This window comes from Amblyraja radiata, chromosome 6 (genome assembly GCF_010909765.2).
Source record: "Amblyraja radiata isolate CabotCenter1 chromosome 6, sAmbRad1.1.pri, whole genome shotgun sequence".
NCBI lineage: Eukaryota > Metazoa > Chordata > Chondrichthyes > Rajiformes > Rajidae > Amblyraja > Amblyraja radiata.
In genome coordinates this window covers 100799225-100819692 of record NC_045961.1, presented here as the reverse complement: position 1 = coordinate 100819692, position 20468 = coordinate 100799225, and the positions used below count along the sequence as shown (strand labels likewise).

General features: G+C 49.3%; 1 protein-coding gene across 2 annotated transcripts in view; it reads right to left on the bottom strand.

Annotated features, from left to right (window-relative positions):
- Window positions 1–5959: 5959 nt before the first annotated feature.
- gyg2 (glycogenin 2) overlaps window positions 5960–20468 on the bottom strand; it is a 117194-nt gene continuing 102685 nt past the window's right edge. For both annotated transcript variants that reach the window (XM_033023352.1, XM_033023353.1), the window contains 2 exons: window positions 8886–8924; window positions 5960–6328 (listed from right to left, as the gene is read on the bottom strand). In XM_033023352.1, the coding sequence (XP_032879243.1) occupies window positions 6170–6328; window positions 8886–8924 (198 nt within the window). In that variant the 3' untranslated portion in view covers window positions 5960–6169. The remainder of the gene's footprint in view (window positions 6329–8885; window positions 8925–20468) is intronic.

Below are 20468 nucleotides of genomic sequence, written 5' to 3'. Positions count from 1 at the left end.
ATCGTATGCTCATCGAACACTGGGCAGTGATTGCGCCCGATCACACCTCCAATCTCTAGTTCCCTTGTCAGTGACTGTGCAGATACAAGAAAGGACACCGAGTGCTGGAGTAACTCAGCGGGTCATGCAGTTGCTGCCTCACAGCACCAGAGACCCGGGTTTGATCCTGACCTCGGGTGCTGTCTGTACGGAGTTTGCACGTTCTCTCCATGACCTGCGTGGGCTTTCTCCAGGTGTTCCAGTTCCCTCCCACACGACCGGTTAGTAGGTTAATTGGCTGCTGTTAATTGTAAATTGTCTCCAGTGCGTGTAGGATAGCGTGCGAGGTAATCGCTGCGTGGTGCCGACTTGGTGGGCTGAAGGGTCTGTTTCCATGCTGTATCTCGCGAACCAGCGTGAACCAGCGTAGGTTCACGAGATTGATCCCTGGGATGGCGGGACTGTCATATGAGGAAAGATTGAAAAGACTAGGCTTGTATTCACTGGAGTTTAGAGGGATGAGGGGGATCTTATAGAAACATATAAAATTATAAAAGGACTGGACAAGTTAGATGCAGGAAAATGCTCCCAATGTTGGGCGAGTCCAGAACCAGGGGCCACAGTATTAGAATAAAGGGGAGGTCATTTAAGACTGAGGTGAGAAAAAACATTTTCACCCAGAGAGTTGTGAATTTATGGAATTCCCTGCCACAGAGGCCAGTGGAGGCCAAGTCACTGGATGGATTTAAGAGAGAGTTGGATAGAGGTTTAGGGGGCTAGTGGAATCAAGGGATATGGGGAGAAGGCAGGCACGGGTTATTGATAGGGGACGATCAGCCATGATCACAATGAATGGCGGTGCTGGCTTGAAGGGCCGAATGGCCTCCTCCTGCACCTATTTTCTATGTTTCTATGTTGCTATATGATCACCCGCCAGCCTCCCACACTCCCAAGAACAATCGAACAAGGCAGGAATCTTCAGCACAACACACCAAGTGCTAGAGGTACTCAGTGGGTGAGGCAGCATCTGTTGAGGGGATGGACAGACGACATTTTGGGTTGGGGACCCTCCTGCAGACTCCCTCGTCTCCCCTCTCCCATCGGGTGAAAGGCATAGAATGTGAAAACGCACACCTCCAGATTCAAGGGCAGTTTCTTCCCAGCTGTTATCGGGCAATTACAGAGTTAGATAGAGTTCTAGGGTCTAGTGGAATCAAGGGATATGGGGAGAAGGCAGGCACGGGTTATTGATAGGGGACGATCAGCCATGATCACAATGAATGGCGGTGCTGGCTCGAAGGGCCGAATGGCCTCCTCCTGCACCTATTTTCTATGTTTCTATGTTTCTATATCTTAAATTCTAAAAAAAATCAATCAGGGGTAGCAACAAATGACTTCAGTCAGGGAGGTGCCTCGGTAGGCCCATTGTTGGCGAGAGAAGGTGTGATCTCAAGAGGGGTACAATCTGACGAACTGTATAACTGGTAGAACAAATACAGTGGCGGAATTGGGGGGTGGGGGGCGGTTGGGGGGGGAAGAGGGTGGAAGAGAGTGAAATTACTTAAAATTGGAGAATTCAATGTTCATACTGTAAATTGTAATTGACAATGAAAGAGTCCCCCTGGTCCTCACCTTTCACCCGCCAGCCTCCGTATCCAACACATGATCCAACGACATTTCCTTCACCTCCAGCGGGATCTCACCACCAGCCACATCTTCCCGTCTCCAGCCCTTTCCACTTTTGCAGGGACCGTTCCCTCCGCAACTCCTTGGCCCACTCATCCTTTCCCACCCGAACCACCCCCTCCCCAGGTACTTTCCCCTGCAACCGCTGGAGTTGCAACACCTGTCCTTAACACCTGTTATAAAGGGCGGCAGCGTGACTGTGTGGGTTTTCTCCGAGATCTTTTGTTTCCTCCCACACTCCAAAGACATACAGGTTTGTAGGTTAATTGGCTTGGTATAAAAGTAAATTGTTCCTAGTGTGTGCAGGGTAGCGTTAGTGTGCGGGGATTGCTGGTCAGTGTGGATTCAGTGGACCGAAGAGCCTGTTTCCGAGCTGGATCTCCAAAGTAAAATAAAAAACCTCTTCCCTCGACTCCATCCAGGGACCCCAACAGTCCTTTCAAGTGAGACCAAGGTTCACATGTTCCTCCTGTAACTTCATCTACTGCATCCGGTGTTCCCGATTTCAGGAATGACATTCTTGCTATTGAGGGAGTGCAGCATAGGTTCACGAGGTTAATTCCCAGGATGGCGGGACTGTCATATGTTGAAAGAATGGAGTGACTGGGCTTGTATATACTGGAATTTAGGATGAGAGGGAGTCTCATGGAAACATAAGATTATTAAGGGATTGGACACGCTAGAGGCAGGAAACATGTTCCCGATGTTGGGGAAGTCCAGAACCAGGGGCCACCGTTTAAGAATAAGGGGTAGGCCATTTAGAGCGGAGATGAGGAAAAACCTTTTCACCTAGACAGTTGTGAGTCTGTGGAATTCTCTGCCTCAGAAGGCAGTGGAGGCCAATTCTCTAGATGCTTTCAAGAGAGAGTTAGAGAGGGCTCTTAAAGATAGTGGAGTCAAGTGATATGGGGAGTAGGTAGGAACGGGGGCAGGTACTGATTGTGGATGATCAGCCATGATCACAGTGCATGGCGGTGCTGACTGGAAGGACCGAATGGCCTACTCCTGCACCTATTGTCGAGACCAAACGTAGACACGGCGACCATTTCATTGAACATTTACGCCAAGGCCCAGTTGCCAATATTTCAACTTTTCTTCCCGTACTAACCTTTCTGTCCTGGGCCTCCTCCATTGCCAGAGTGAGGCTACACGCAAATTGGAGGAACAGCGTCTCAACGTTTCCGCTCGGGCAGCATACAAGCAGCGGAATGAACATCATTCTAATGTGAAATCTTTAGTATCGTTCGAACCGCTGAGTTTCTCCAGCAGTTTGCCTTTTGATTCTGAGCTCACAATGGGAGCACTGTGGCAATCCAGGAAGCTGTAGTTCTGAACCAAACACATGAACCTTGAATTCAGCTGACTGAAACAAACTCTGGAATAAACATTGAAATCGGGAAGTGTAACTACCAGCTGTGGTTGAGAAGCCGACTGTTTCACTAAAATGTAACCAGACCTGCAGGCATAAGTTTCGATCAAATGCTGAACACACCAGCGATTCCTACCTCTTACGACTGGATGTTTCAAAATTAATGCCCCACGGTTAATATGAATTTGTTTATAGATTACCTCAGCTGCAACCAGACCTCTACAGGTGTACGGTAGTAGATGGCCAGCTTACAACCCATCAGAATGAATATTGAAGGCAGACAAAAATGCTGGAGTAACTCAGCAGGTGAGGCAGCATCTATGGAACGAAGGAATAGGTGACGTTTCGGGTCAAGACCCTTCTTCAGATTGATGTGGAGGTGGGGGAGGGGATGGGAAGAAGAAAGGAAGAGGCGGAGACAGTGGGCTGTGGGAGAGCTGGGAAGGGGAGGGGAAGGAGGGAGAAAGCAGGGACTACCTGAAATTGGAGAAGTCATGAATATTGATTTCTGTAACCAGATAACCCTTGCATCCCCTCTATCTCCGTCCCTCCCGCACCTTAGTTTCACTGCCGTCCTCCTGAATTTGTATCACTCGTTATCACCTTCCCCACAGCCAACAATGGGCCAATGTGGGCTCCACCTTTCCTTGGTCATCGTTGCTGGCTTTGATTTGTCCTTTTGCATAGCGTTCATTAATTTGTTCTACGTACCATTTCACGTCTCTGGTTTCCCTCTCCCCCGACTCTCAGTCTGAAGAAGAGTCTCGACCCGAAACGTCACCCATTCCTTCTCTCCAGAGATGCTGCCCGTCCCGCTGAGTTACTCCAGCTTTTTGTGACTTATCTTTGGCAGAGCTGACTGGTCGCATCACGGCCCAGTTTGGCAACTGCCGCACGGTGGCGCAGCGTTGGTGTTGTTGCTTTACAGCGCCAGACACCCGGGTTCGATCCCGACTACGGGTGCTTGTCGGTACGGAGTTCGTACGTTTCTCCCCGTGACCAGCTTGGGTTTTCTTCGAGATTTTCGGGTTTCCCCCCCACACCCCAAAGACGTACGGGTTTGTTGGTTAATCCTAGTGTGTGTAGGATAGTGGAAAGGGCCTGTCCCACTGTACGAGCTCATTCAAGAGTTCTCCCGAGTTTCCCCTGACTCAAACTCGGAGAGTTACGGTAATAGCCGCTCGTAGGTACTCGGGGCTCTCGTGGACATTTTTCAACGTTGAAAAATCTTCAAGAGTCTTCACGAGTTTACCGCGTTTCTCGAGTACCTGCCGTTAGCGTTACGAGCCGCTAAGAGACGTCCCCGAGCAGAAAATGGTCTCCGGTCATCTTGGACTCCATGCCACTGGATCCTGACCCAGATCTGTCAAGGGCCGTGGGGTGGCTGTCTGTGCACCAGTCTCCCCACGTTAAACAAAGTCACGCACAGGAGTCCATAAGAGGACAGTCATACACGTTTCGAGTGACTGCCGATAATGAGGGGCAATTTACACATACACTGGGCCAATTAACCTACATACCTGCATGTCTTTGTAGTGTGGGAGAAAACGCACGTGGTCAGGGGGAGAACGTACAAACTCCGTACAGACAGCACCCATAGTCAGGATCGAACCCGGGTCTCCGGCGCTGCAGGTGCTGTAAGGCTGCAACTCCACCACCGCATTGTACACCTGGTGTATAATATCTTCCCTGTTGTGGAATTCATTGCCACAGACGGCTGCGGAGGCCAAGTCATTGGGCGTTGTTGAGGCAAAGATGTACGATTAACAAGGGTGTCAGGGGTAATGGGGAGAAATGAGAGGGTCGAGAGGCAGGCACGGAAATCGCTATCAAAACATGGTGGGGACCGGGGGACAAAATTTCTTGTCAGCCGCGCGCGCATGCTCACACTCACACACACACATGCGCGAGGCTTCAGCCGTGGGCCCTATGGATGGTAATTAGTGACGGGTGGCAGCAGTCGCCGAAAAAATCGCGCAAGGCCCACAGCCAGCTTGGAGAAGCAGCGCTAAATGCAGCTCAACTCTGCCTGTATCGCCGGGTTAACCTACAGCCCTGCCTGGACTGATGGGACACCAGTCCGGAGCCGTGGAGCTAACGCTGCTTCTCCACGCTGGCTGTAAACCTGGGCCCTCGTTGGCAGGCAGAGTTGAGCTGGGTTTAGCGCTGGCTGTGGGCCTGGGGGCACCGCACCCGTCTGACTCCCGACGTCTCTGGCCACCCCTGGGCGTGGGGGGGGGGGTGGGGGGGAGACGGGGGCACTCGGGTGGGGACGGTCCAGTGGCGGTGAGGCAGCGATTGCAGCGCAGGAGACCCGGGATCGATCCTGGCCGCGGATGAGGCGCAGGTCTGTGTCCAGGGCTGCCGAGTGTTTTTCGCTTGACCTGGGCATGCAATTCAAGCTCCACTCTGATCTTTGCCCCACCAGGACGACTCCCTCCTCCAATCACCGCGCTCTATCCTCAGTCCCACCCCCCCCCCCCCCCCACCTCCGCCTCTGACCGACACCTCCCTCCTCCAATCATCGCGCTGAATCGTCATGTCCCGCCCCCATTGCCTGCTGACCGACGTCTCTCTCGTCCAATCGGCGTCCTCGATCAGCAGTCCCACCCCCATGGTCCCGCGGAAAGCGGAGATTTCATCGGGTTTTAAAATCCGGATTACAAAAAAATGGGGGGGGGGGGGGGGTCATCCCCCACCTCTCAAAACCGGGCGGGGAACATGTCCCCCCTGACCCCCCCTGGGATTTCCGCCCCTGTCGAGAGGGAAAGATAGATGTCAACTAGATGGGCCGAATGGCCTAATTCTGCTCCTCTAACTAATGAACTCATGAACTTTGGTAACAAAACCATTGGTTATTTAATATTTCAGAGCACATCAACCCCCCACATTGGAGAACACCACGTCTTGGAAAATACAATCAACTGATCTATAAAGATTTCTTTTTAATACCACTAATGAATGTAAAAAAAAAAAAAAATTTCACCCGGAACAAAAATCTATTTACAGTGTAATACCAAACGGGCAACATTAAATTTGCCACAAATAAGCTGCCATTCACAGTAATATATATATATACGCAAAAAAACCCATCACAACACTTTCGCTGAAGAGCGCTCATTGACATCTGACGCACTACTTCAGAAACTGGTCCAACTTCCTCTGAATGTTGACGAAAGCGTCCCGGCCCATATAGTCAACGTTTCCTTCTTCCCACCGGCGTCGGTCTTGCGCCTCGGTGGAGTCCGCGGGGGCCACTTCGAGGGAGAGGTCCGACAACACATCTGCTATATCCTTCGGTGGTGAGGGGGGGGGGGGGGGGGGGGGGGGGGGGGGAGAGAGAGAGAGAGAGAGAGAGAGAGAGAAAAAAAAGAAAATGTGTGAGAAAAAACATTTTACCAAACTGAAGCAGAGACGTGGAGAGGATGAAAGGCAAGGGAGGAACGGGGGGGGGGGGTGGGGGGCGGGGGGGGGGGGGAATCAGATCACCCAGGGGGTCAACGAGAGTAGACATACACACACACACGCACACTTCAAACTTTAATGCAGGAAGGAACTGCAGGTGCAGGTTTACACCGAAGGAAGGGAAAAGGTGACGTTTCGGGTTTCAGAGCTCCACACTCCAAAAACCCACACAGGTTTAGAAACATAGAAAATAGGTGCAGGAGTAGGCCATTCGGCCCTTCGAGCCTGCACCGCCATTCGATATGATCATGGCTGATCATCCAACTCAGTATCCTGTACCTGCCGTCTCTCCATACCCCCTGATCCCTTTAGCCACAAGGGCCACATCTAACTCCCTCTTAAATATAGCCAATGAACTGGCCTCAACTACCTTCTGCGGCAGAGAATTCCAGAGATTCACCACTCTCTGTGTGAAAAAAGTTTTCCTCATCTCGGTCCTAAAAGACTTCCCCCTTACCCTTAAACTGTGACCCCTTGTTCTGGACTTCCCCAACATCGGGAACAATCTTCCTGCATCTAGCCTGGCCAACCCCTTAAGAATTTTGTAAGTTTCTATAAGATCCCCCCTCAATCTTCTAAATTTTAGCGAGTACAAGCAGAGTCTATCCAGTCTTTCTTCATATGAAAGTCCTGCCATCCCAGGACAAAGCAGGAACGGGGTACTGATTTTGGATGATCAGCCATGATCATATGGAATGGCGGGTGCTGGCTTGAAGGGCCCACTCCTGCACCTATTTTCTATGTTTCTAAAAGGTTAGGCAGGCTGGGACTTTTCTCTGTTCTAATGCAGATGGCTGGTGGGGGTAACCCTTATAGAAGTGTAAAGGATCATGAGGGGAATAGATACGTTGAATGCACTTTTTACCCAGAGTAGGTGAATCAAGAGCTACTGGAAATAGGTTTAAGGTGGGTGGGGGGGGGGGGGGGAAAGATTTTACTAGGGACTCATGCGGCAAGCATTCCACACAGAGGGTGGGCATGCGTTACGAGCTGCAAGAGGAAGTGGTTGAGGCACGTACTGTAACAAGATTTAAAAGACATTTTTTTCAAATTCTTTACAAAAAAAAAGTCACAAATTGCTGCAGTAACTCAGAGTGTCTGCAGTAACTTGGGATGTCGTTAAGTCAGAAAGAGTACGGACAAGATTTACGAGAATATTGCAATGACTCTAGGGCCTGAGCTACAGGGAGAGAGGTTGAGCAGGTTGAACAGGCTGGGACTCGGAGGAGGATGAGGGGTGATCGTATAGAGATGTACAAAATCATGAGAGGAATAGATCGGGTAGACACACAGAGTTTTTTTCCCAGAGAAGGGGAAATCGAAAACCAGAGGACATCGGTTGAAGGGGGATCAAATTTAATAGGAACATGAATGGTGACTTATTTTTTACATAAAGGGTGGTTGGGTGTATGGAACGAGCTGCCGGAGGAGGTAGTTGAGAGGCAGGGACTATCACAACAATTAAGAAACATTTGGACAGGTACATGGTTAGGATGGATTTTGTGGGATATGGGCCAAATGGGGGCAGGTGGGACCAGTGTAGATGGGGCATGTTGGTCAGTGTGGGCAAGCTGGGCCAAAGTGCCTGTCGCCACACTGTGTGATGACTTGGACAGGCACGTGGATAGGAAAGGTTTAGGGAGATGTGGGCCTGGCATGGGGAAATAGGACCAGCTTTCACGGTACATCTTGTTCAGCGAGGGCGAGTTGGGCTGAAGCCCTCTTTCCGTGCTGAGAGACTCCATTATCCTATGAAAGTAAGCATGCAGGTACAGCAGGCAGTGAAGAAAGTGAATGGCATGTTGGCCTTTATAACAAGAGGAGTCGAATACAGGAGCAAAGAGGTCCTTCTGCAGTTGTACAGAGCCCTAGTGAGACCACACCTGGAGTATTGTGTGCAGTTTTGGTCCCCTAATTTGAGGAAGGACATTCTTGCTATTGAGGGAGTGCAGCGTAGGTTTACAAGGTTAATTCCTGGGATGGCGGGACTGTCATATGCTGAGAGAATGGAGCAGCTGGGCTTGTACACTCTGGAGTTTAGAAGGATGAGGGGGAACTCATTGAAACATATAAGATTGTTAAGGCTTTGGACACGCTAGAGGCAGGAAACATGTTCCCGATGTTGGGGGGGGTCCAGAACCAGGGGCCACAGTTTAAGAATAAGGGGTAAGCCATTTAGAACGGAGATGAGGAAACACTTTTTCCTTACAGAGAGTGGTGAGTCTGTGGAATTCTCTGCCTCAGAGGGCGGTGGAGGCAGGTACTCTGGATGCTTTCAAGAGAGAGCTTCAGTGTTTCTGGAAAGGCAAGTAGGACTACAGGAAGATATCTAAACTACAGGAAGATATCTAAATTGATAAGGTCAACATTGCAAAGGCACACTTACCTGCGTAGTCTGATCAGATGAGGAAGAGCTTTCCTTTTCCTGCAGGAAAGATTGTGCAAGTGTAAATATACCAATAAACAAGCTTGCCCGATGATTGATCGAGTTCCATTGTCACTGCTTTGTGGTTTAAGTTAGTTCAGTTTAGAGACACAGCACGGAAACAGGCCTTTCGGGCCCACGACAACCAGCGATCCCCGCACACTAAAGGGCCTGTCCCACTTAGGCGATTTTTTAGGCAACTATTCGCCGGTGGTCACCGGGAGTCGTCTCCTCAGTCGCGCAAAAAGTGGAAGCGTCTTTCTGGTCGCCGCTGAATTTTCACCATGTTGAAAAATGTTTTGGCGACAGTGGGTCTGACGCCAATGAGCGCAGCTCGACTTCTCCCGACGTAGGTGCCGTCGTAGGTTGTCGCCAGGATGGCGTAGGTTGTCACCGTATTTTTGGCGACCTGCTACGACTATGGCAGTTGCCTTTAAAAAAATCGGCAAGTAGAACAGGCCCATAACACCTACGCATGTGATGGGAAAAACATGCAAACTCCGTACAGACAAGCACCAGTCGTCAGGATCGAACCCCAGTCTCTGGCGCTATAAGGCAGTAGCTCTACCGCTGCGCCACCGAGCCGCACATTATTCATTATATATGAATTATTCATGAATTATTCATGCCTAATTATTCATTTTGCCCATTACAACCAGAGGTGGCGCTGGGCCTGTGAATGTTTTGAGGATAGATTGTCCATTATCAGTTTGGCCCAAGCACATGCGGTCTAGTTACGTCTAGTTTAGAGATACAGCACAGAAACAGGCCCTTCGGCCCCCACCAAACAAAGAAATGAGCATGGAAACAGGCCCTGCGCCCCAACTTGCCCACAATGGCCAACATGTCCCATCTACAGGTAGACACAAAATGCTGGAGTAACTCAGTGTCTTTGTGTCTACCTTCAGCCCATCAAGTCCATGCCGACCATTGATCACCCGTTCACACACTATTTCTATGCTCACCCTATCTACACTCAAGGGGCAATTAACATAGGCGGATTAACCTACAAAACCGCATGTCGTCCAGATGTGGGAGGAAACCGGAGCAGCCGGAGGAAGCCCAGGCGGTCACGGGGAGAGCGTGGAAACTCCACACAGACAGCACCAGAGGTCAGGATGGAACCCGGGCCTGTGGTGCTGTGAGGCAGCAGCTCTATCAGCTGCTCCACTGTTTGAACATAATCCCAGACTAAAGGGTTAACTGGAAAGATGCACCATCCCGTACAGGGCAGTGGAGACCAATTCACTGGATGTTTTCAAGAGAGAGTCAGATTTGGCTCTTAGGGCTAACAGAATCAAGGGATATGGGGAGAAAGCAGGAACGGGGTACTGATTTTGGATGATCAGCCATGATCATATTGATTGGCAGTGCTGGCTCGGAGGGCCGAATGGCCTACTCCTGCAACTATTTTCTATGTTTCCATGTTTAAACCAGAGTCGTGTTTCCCATTGCTTGGGGATAGCAATGCAATCCATTTAACAGCTTCTGTTTAAATAAAGAGAGAGAAAACCGAAGCACATTTAGAACCAGTGTTTCCTTTTAAAAAAAAAAGACATTGCAGTCACCCTAAAGGGCCTGTCCCACGAGCATGCGACTCCATGCGGCAAGCACGACCTAACGTGGTCGCTTGAGCCGTACGGCCTCGCGGGGGCCGGTCCCACTTCGATCGCCGGAGCCGTATGGAGTTGTGCGGAGCTGGTCCCGACATCGCGCAGGGCTCCGAAAAACTGACCGCGTTCAGAAATCCCGCGCGACAACGGCCTGTCGGCCCGCAGCCGCATTGAGGCCTACGCAGCGTCTCGACGCCGTACGCCTAGCGTGTGGCGTTGAGCGATGACGTCACCGCCCGGCGTGTCGTTGCGTGATGACGTCATCGCCCGACGCCGTGCGATGTCCAAATTCAGTCGGCCCGCCTCCTGCCCAGCTGATTGGTGAGTATGATGTCAGGACCAGCCCCGCACAACTCCAGACGGCTCCGCGGTTGGAAGTGGGACCGGCCCCGCGAGGCCGTACGCCTCAAGCCACCACGTTTGGTCGCGCTAGACGCATGCATACGCATGCTGGTGGGAAAGGCCCTTAACCACTTCAAAATGGGATAGGGAGACCAGATGAGCTTCTAATGCATTCCCTTCCACGGGAAAGGTACAAGACCTGCACGGATTTTGTACGTTCTCCCCGTGACCTGCCTGGGACTTCCTTCGGGATCTCCGGTTTTCTCCCAGACCGTGCAGGTCCGTCAGTTAATCGACTTGGTACGATTGTAAATTGTCCCCTAGTGCGAGTAGGATAGTGTAAGTGTGCGGGGATCGCTGGTCGGCGCGGGCTTGGCGGGCTGAGGGGCCTGTTTCCGCTCTAAAGTAAATTGAAGTGTAGTCAGAGAATCACACAGCATGGAAACAAGTCGTTTAAGAAGGAACTGCAGATGCTGGAAAATCGAAGGTAGACGAAAATGCTGGAGAAACTCAGCGGGTGCAGCAGCATCTATGGATCGAAGGAAATAGGCAACGTTTCGGCCCGAAACGTTGCCTATTTCCTTCGCTCCATAGATGCTGCTGCACCCGCTGAGTTTCTCCAGCATTTTTGTCTACCATGGAAACAAGCCCATCAGCACAACTTGCCCAGGTGGACCAAGATGCCCCATCTACACTAGTCCCACCTGCCCGCATTTGATCCATAACCCTCTAAACTTTTCCTGTCCGTGTATCTGTCCAAATATCTTTTAAATATTGTTGAAGTACCAGCCTCAGATTTCACCACTGGCAGCTTGTTCCATATACCACTGCCCTCTGTGTGGAAAAAAGTTGTCCCTCAGGCTTATAGTGAGGCCACATGCAAATTGGAGGAACACCTCATATTTAGCTTGGGTAGCTTACAGCTCAGCCGTATAAATATTTACTTTTCTAATTTCAAATTTCCCAACTCTCAATCCCCCCCCCCCCCCCCCCCCCCCTCCATCACCCACCCTAAATATCCTACTAGTTCCACAGTTCGCATCCTCGTATCCCTTCGTTATCACCCCTTTCCCAGCCAACAATGCACCATTATGGGCTCCACCTTGGTCATCTGTTGCCGGCCCTGCTTTGTTCTGGCCTTTACCTACCTCCAGTTCCCCCCACCCCATCTGAAAGAAGGTCCCGACCCGAAAAGCCACCAGTCCTTTTTCTCCAGAGATCACAAGGTCATAAGTAATAGGAGCAAAATTGGGCCATTCGGCTCATCAAGTCTACTCTGCCATTCAATCATGGCTGATCTATCTCTCTCTCTCTCCTAAAACCCCATTCTCCTGCCTTCTCCCCATAACCCCTGACACCCGTACAAATCAAGGATCTGTCAATCTTAAAATTATCCACGAACTTGGCCTCCGTAGCAATGAATTCTGCAGATTCACCACCCTCTGACTGAAGAAATTCCTCCTCATCTCCTTCCTAGTGGTACACCCTTTTAATCTGAAGCTGTGACCTCTGGTCCTAGACTCTCCCACCAGTGGAAGCATCCTCTCCACATCCACTCTATCCACGCCTTTCACCGTTCGGTAAGTTTCAAGTCAAGTCAAGTTTATTCGTCACATACACATGCGAGATGTGCAGTGAAATGAAAAGTGGCAATGCTCGCGGACTTTGTGCAAAAAAACAAACAAACACCAAACTACAAACAGTATGGAACAGAATCACATATTCTTTTACATATTACCTATTGTGGGCGGAAGGAAAAAGGAAAAAATTAAAATAAAAAAAAAAATAAATAAAAAAAAAAAAACTAAAATGCTTCAGAAAAGTTAGTGTTCAAAAGGGAACTGCAGATGCTGGAATATCGAAGGTACACAAAATTGCTGGGGAAACTCAGCGGGTGCAGCAGCATCTATGGAGCGAAGGAAATAGGCGAGGTTTCGGGCCGAAACGTTGCCTATTTCCTTCGCTCCATAGATGCTGCTGCACCCGCTGAGTTTCCCCAGCAATTTTGTGTACCTTCAGTAAAGTTAGTCCCTGGTGGGATAGGAGTTTACAGTCTTAACGGCCTCTGGGAAGAAACTCCTTCTCAACCTCTCCGTTCTCACAGCATGGCAACGGAGGCGTTTGCCTGACCGTAGCAGCTGGAACAGTCCGTTGCTGGGGTGGAAGGGGTCTCCCATGGGATCCTCCCTCGTCCTTCTAAACGGGCCCAGTGACGTCAAGTGTCGACCCGGTCATTTATTCTCATCGGCATTCATCACGCTCAGGATGGGGATAAAATGTGCCATGCAGCACTTTGCAATGGAATGCATTTCACTCAGACAGAACACCACTAGCTCCATGACTGCAGTCTGTGGAAGAGTCCCGACCCAAGTCATTACCTGTCCACCTTCTCTGGAGCTGCTGCCTGACTGGCCGGGTTATTCCAGCACTTTTATCACTCTGTAGAAGTTTCAGTTCTACCAATTGGTACGGTGGTGCAGTGGTAGATTTGCTGCCTTACAGCACCAGAGACCCGAGTTCCATCCCGACTACGGGTGCCTGTCCCTATAAAGTTTGCACATTCTCCCTATTACAGCGTGGGTTTTGTGTCCGGGAGCTCTGGTTTCCTGCCGCATTTCGAATACATGCAGGTTTGTAGGTCATTAAAAGTAGGCATGCAGGTGCAGCAGGCAGTGAAAAAGGCGAATGGTATGTTAGCATTCATAGCAAAAGGATTTGAGTACAGGAGCAGGGAGGTTCTACTGCAGTTGTACAGGGTCTTGGTGAGACCACACCTGGAGTATTGCGTACAGTTTTGGCCTCCTAATCTGAGGAAGGACATTCTTGCCATAGAGGGAGTACAGAGAAGGCTCACCAGACTGATTCCTGGGATGTCAGGACTTCCATATGAAGAAAGACTGGATAGACTTGGCTTGTACTCGCTAGAATTTAGAAGATTGAGGGGGGATCTTATAGAAACTTACAAAATTCTTAAGGGGTTGGACAGGCTAGATGCAGGAAGATTGTTCCCGATGTTGGGGAAGTCCAGGACAAGGGGTCACAGCTTAAGGATAAGGGGGAAATCCTTTAAGACCGAGATGAGAAAAACATTTTTCACACAGAGTGGTGAATCTGTGGAATTCTCTGCCACAGAGGGTAGTTGAGGGCAGATCATTGGCTATATTTAAGAGGGAGTTAGATGTGGCCCTTGTGGCTAAAGGGATCAGGGGGTATGGAGAGAAGGCAGGTACGGGATACTGAGTTGGATGATTAGCCATGATCATATTGAATGGCGGTGCAGGCTCGAAGGGCCGAATGGCCTACTCCTGCACCTATTTTCTATGTATCTATGTATCTATACTATTGCTCTGCCCACAGGCTTATTAGAGAGCTCTCTCTCTCTCTCTCTCCCTGGCAGACTAGTAGTCTGCGTGTAGTGATGAAAGCACCTTGTGTTTCCTCCACAGAGTTGCTAATAAAAGACCATGAATTCTAAACACTTTGTGTGAGCCTGATCAATTCCAACATCACACATTTGAAAGAGGTGCAGGTTTGTAGGTTAATTGGCTTCTGTAAATTGTCCCCAGTGTGTAGGCAGAGAATTCCACAGACTCACCACTCTCTGTGAGAAAAAGTGTTTCCTCATCTCCGTTCTAAATGGCTTACCCCTTATTCTTAAACTGTGGCCCCTGGTTCTGGACTCCCCCAACATCGGGAACATGTTTCCTGCCTCTAGCGTGTCCAAACCCTTAACAATCTTATAGGTTTCAATAAGATGCCCTCTCATCCTTCTAAACTCCAGAGTGTACAAGCCCAGCTGCTCCATTCTCTCAGCATATAACAGTCCCGCCATCCCGGGAATTCCCTAGTGTGAAGGATAAAACTAGTGCACAGGTGATCATTGGTCGGCAGGGACTAGATGGGCGAAGGGCCTGTTTCCATGCTGTATTTCTAAACTAAACTGTCACAAATGAAGTTCTAGGCAGTAGATTCTAAACAATGTGTAAACACAAGGGACAACACAGTGGCGCAGCGGTAGAGTTTCTGCCTGGTGCCGGAGGCCCAGGTTCGATCCTGACTACGGGTGCTGGCTGTACGGAGTTTGTACGTTCTCCCCGTGACCTGCGTGGGTTTTTATTCTGCAAAAATCCTCCCGCATTTTGAATACATGCAGGTTTGTCGGTTAATCATCCCTAGTGTGTAGGATGGGATCGATAGCATAGAACTAGTGTACGGGTGATCAATGGTCAGCACGGACTCGATGGGCCGAAGGGCCAGTTTCCACGCTGCATCTCTAAACTAAACCAAACCAAATTTAGGAAAAAGCAAACCTCTGGTAGAGGTGTGAATGGCCTCGAGGGGAGCTGGGAAGCAAATGTCCGCAAGGCCACCTTCGGACAAAATGCTTGGGTCACTCGGGGCAAGGCCGGAAGCCCTAAAGAGTGTTCGGCGGACAGCCTGACTCAGCCAGAATTGGCCCACCTGGCAACTGTCTGGTCACTGGCAAGCCCACCGTAAACCTGAAGGGGCCAACGGTGATGCAACTCAAAACACCACCACCACCTCCTGTACCAAGCCAAATTATCTTGTTGTGCAGGAAGGAACTGCAGATGTCAGTTTACACTGAAGATAGGCGCAAAATGCTGGAGTAACTCAGCGGGACAGGCAGCATCTCTGGAGAGAAGGAATGGGTGATGTTTCGGGTCAGTTCTGAGGAAGGGTCTCGACGCGAAACGTCACCCATTCCTTCTCCCCAGAGATGCTGCCTGTCCCGCTGAGTTACTCAGCATTTTGTCTAAATCACCTTGGGTCCTCACAGATACTTACTTCCAATATTGATGCCAATGAATGGTGGGATCTCATCTCTTCTTTCTAGCATGAAAACATTAAGATTTTTATCAACATCTGTCCCCAGTTACAGCTTGTGGAGAAAGCAAGTGCCAGTACTGTCTGACCTGGAGTGGGAAACGCTGGAAACAAGAAGGGCAAGGAACATGTTGTACAAGATTCACAAGGGGATCGTGGGCATAACTGCAGATAGATACATAACGTACTCAACAGAAAGGAGAACAAGAAAGAGAAATGATATTCAAATTGAAATCCCATTCGCCAGGACAGATATTTATAAGAACTCTGGGCCTGTCCCACTTACGCGATCTTGGCTCGCAAATTACGCCACCTCGTGGTCGCTTGAGGCGCACGGGCACCGCATGGCCATGCAGGGCCTGTCCCACTAAGAAGCGCGGAGTTGTGCGGGGCTGGTCCCGACATCGCGCGGGGCTCCGAAATTCTGACAGTGGCCGAGATCTTCGCGCGCCAACGGCCTGTCGGCACGCAGGCGCATCGCGGTCGTACGCAGCGTCTTGACGGCGTACGCCTAGCGTCTGCCGTTGCGTGATGACATCACCCCCCGACGCTGTGCGACACCCAAATTCAGTCGGCCCGTCTCCTGCCCAGCTGATTGGTAAGCATGACATAAATGACATCACGCGCGTACTTAGCGCGAACTTAGCGCAAACTCTGCTTCCGGTTGGTCGCGCCAAACGCACGCAATCGCATGCAAGTGGGACAGGCCCTTAATTCTTTGTAAGAACCTTAAGGGAATGGAATCAACTAGACAACAATATAGTCAAATCACCTTCACTAGACAGTTTTAAGGGGGCACTAACAGCACGTTAGAATGCACAACACATCCAAGTTGGCGATATGCAGAGTACTGCCCTGCCGACTACAAATTTTGAAGATTCAGAAGATTCTGGACTGTAGGTAAAAACCAGAAACAGGTTACTGATTTTGGATGATCAACCATGATCATATTGAATGGTGGTGCTGGCTGAAAGGAATGAATGGCCTACTACTGCACCTATCTTCTATGTTTCTAGCTATCTATGTGTCCATGCTAATTGAGGGGCAACACAACAATTTTACATGAGAATATTAACTTGCTTCTATGAGTTTCCACTAGCCAGAGAGTCTTGGACTAGAGGCCGTAACCTCAGAAATAAAGGACGTACCTTCGGGAAGGAGATGAGGAGGAATTTCTTTAGCCAGAGGCTGGTGAAGCTGTGGAATTCACTGCCACAGGTGGCTGTGGAGGCCAAGTCAATGGATAGGTTTTAAGGCGGAGAATTACAGATTCTTGATTAATAAGGGCGTCAGGAATTACGGGGTGAAGGCAGGAGACTGAGATTGAGAGGGAAAGATAGATCAGCCATGATTTATTGAAGAGGGTGTTAGATGTGGCCCTTGTGGTTAAAGGGATCAGGGGGTACGGAGAGAAGGCAGGTACAGGATACTGAGTTGGATGATCAGCCATGATCATATTGAATGGCGGTGCAGGCTCGAAGGGCCGAATGGCCTACTCCTGCACCTATTTTCTATGTTTCTATGATTGAATGGCTGCGCAGGCTTGATGGGCCAATGGCCTATTCTGCTCCTAGAACTTATCAATTCTCCAGGATGGTCCTTGGATCACTATGGATTGCAAACATTGACAGAAGGAACAGCCGATGCTGGATTATAATATTAATAAAAGACATTGTGGAGTAACTCAGCAGACCAGGCAGCATCTCTGGAGAACACGGATAGGTGACCAAATCCATGGGTCACCAAAATAGGTCTCAAATAGGAAAATAGGTCTCGGGGCCAATTGATAGTGATCCAGAAGAAATAACAATGGAAAATTATACACAATTCGGCTTTGGAGTAAATCTTCTTAGTTACAAACATATTGAGAGTGGTGGGTGTCATCAACAAAGCCAATTGAATTGGTCAGCAGAGAAGCCTAGCTCTCTGACCGGCTGAAAGATGGCAGATGGAGTTTAATGCTGATAAGTGTGAGGTGCTACATCTTGGCAGGACACATCAAAATAGGACGTACATGGTAAATGGTAGCGAATTGAGGAATGCAGTTGAACAGAGGGATCTAGGAATAACTGTGCATAGTTCCCTGAAGGTGGAATCTCACATAGATAGGGTGGTAAAGAAAGCTTTTGGTGTGCTGGCCTTTATAAATCAGAGCATTGAGTATAGAAGTTGGGATGTAATGTTAAAATTGTACAAGGCATTGGTGAGACCAATTCTGGAGTATGGTGTACAATTTTGTTCGCCTAATTATAGGAAGGATGTCAACAAAATAGAGAGAGTACAGAAGAGATTTACTAGAATGTTGCCTGGGTCTCAGCAACTAAGTTACAGAGAGAAAGGTTGAACAAGTTAGGTCTTTATTCTTTGGAGCGCAGAAGGTTAAGGGGGGACTTGATAGAGGTCTTTAAAATTATGAGAGAGATAGACAGAGTTGACGTGGATAAGCTTTTTCCATTGAGAGTAGGGAAGATTCAAACAAGAGGACATGATTGGAGAATTAAGGGACAAAAGTTTAGGGGGAACATGAGGGGGAACTCTGGAATTCTCTGCCACAGAAGGGTTGAGGCCAGTTCATTGGCTATATTTAAGAGGGAGTTAGATGTGGCCCTTGTGGCTAAAGGGGTCAGGGGGTATAGAGAGAAGGCAGGTACAGGATACTGAGTTGGATGATCAACCATGATCATATTGAATGGCCTACTCCTGCACCTATTTTCGATGTTTCTATGTCTATGTTTCTATGAACTTCTTTAGTCAGACAGTGGTAGCTGTGTGGAATAAGCTTCCAGTGGAAGTGGTGGAGGCAGGTTTGATTTTAGCATTTAAAAATAAATTGGATAGGTATATGGACGGGAAAGGAATGGAGGGTTATGGTCTGAGTGCAGGTAGATGGGACTAGGTGAGAGTAAGTGTTCGGCATGGACTAGAAGGGCCGAGATGGCCTGTTTCCGTGCTGTAATTGTTATATGGTTATATGGTAATGGTGGAAGTGTGGATGAGCAGAGCAACACATTCAACCAGAAATTTTATTTCTGGTCTATTTACAGGAACATTATGACAACTGTTGCACTGCCCTGAAGAGATGTCACTAATAAAAATAATGTACATACAAGTACACCCAGAGAGTTGTAAGTCTGTGGAATTCTCTGCCTCAGAAGGCAGTGGAGGCCAATTCTCTGGATGCTTTCAAGAGAGAGTTAGACAGAGCTCTTAAAAATAGCGAAGTCAAGGGATATGGGGAGAAGGCAGGAACGGGGTACTGATTGTGGATGATCAGCCATGATCACAGTGAATAGCGGTACAGGCACACAGGGCCGAATGGTCTACTCCAGCACCTATTGTCTATTAGTATCAAAGCAAAACAATGTTACTTTCATCCAAGAAGCACCCTTCACTTTAGGTTGAGAGATTCAGCGCGGAAACAGTCCTTGGGGCCCTCCGTGTCCGTGCCGTACACTGGCACTATCCTACACACGGGAGACAATTTACAAATTCTACCAAATTAACCTGCAAACCTGCAAGTCTTTGGAGTGTGGGAGGAAACCGGAGAACCTCGTGAGTTTGCGTTTGGCCCCTATTTCTCCCAACCCGTCCTATCCATAAATCACCTAGATAAAGCCAAGCAGGTGAACGTACGTACTCCGCTCAGACACGTACCCAAGGTCAGGATCAAACCCAGTGCTCTGGCACTGTGAGGCAGCAACTCCACCACAACCAGAGAGCAGTGCTGGACTACCATTGGAGACCCTCGGACTATCTTTGATTGGGCGTTGCTGGCTTTACCTTGCACTAAACGTTATTCCCTTATTATCATGTATCTATACACTGTAAATGGCTCGATTGCAATCACGTATTCTTGGTTCTTCTTGGTTTCTTGGTCCTCCAAAATATTCCAAATGGAATTTAAACTGGAGGTGGTGAAGGGAGGGCTTAAGCCATTAAGGGTTATTGGGAAGAAAGAGCTACTTTAAATTTAGTTGCATCTGGTTGGGTAACTATAGTAGGGTGGAGATTATTCCATGCTTTAATTGTGCGGGGGAAGAACGAATTGCTGTAACACATCTGTCTTTGTAGCTGGGATCACAAATTGGATCGAATGACCTCGTCTGCTCCTAATTGGTTTGGGTTTGGTTCCTTCTGACTGGTTAGCGCGCAGCACTGTACTTCGGTACACGTAACAATAAACTATTTTCACCGCTGCGCCACCGTGTCGCCCCGCTCAAGCCCACTGCAGTCGCGGAAAGGAGTCAAGGTGCCCGTGGATATTGCGTGCTCCCCTCTCCAGGGGCACCCAGGGGTGGGCATAAGCCCGGAAGAGGGCCAGGCATTTGGTCTGGCTCAGCCAGGACCCGAACACTTGCCAACGGGCTGGTTACTGGAAAGGCCGTGTCGCAACCACCTTCACGGAGACCCGGGCAGCGTTGACGGAACCAAGATTACCATCACCACCACCACCACCTCCTGCATCAAGCCGAATGACCTTGGACCCTCAGTGAGATGTCGGATTAGGTTAGTGTTTTAAGTTTAGAGATACAGCGCAGTAACAGGTCCTATGGCCCACCGAGTCCACGCCGACCAGCGATCCCCCGCACATTAACACACACACACACATACACACATATATAACCATATAACCATATAACAATTACAGCACGGAAACAGGCCATCTCGGCCCTACAAGTCCGTGCCGAACAATTATTTTCCCTTAGTCCCACCTGCCTGCACTCATACCATAACCCTCCATTCC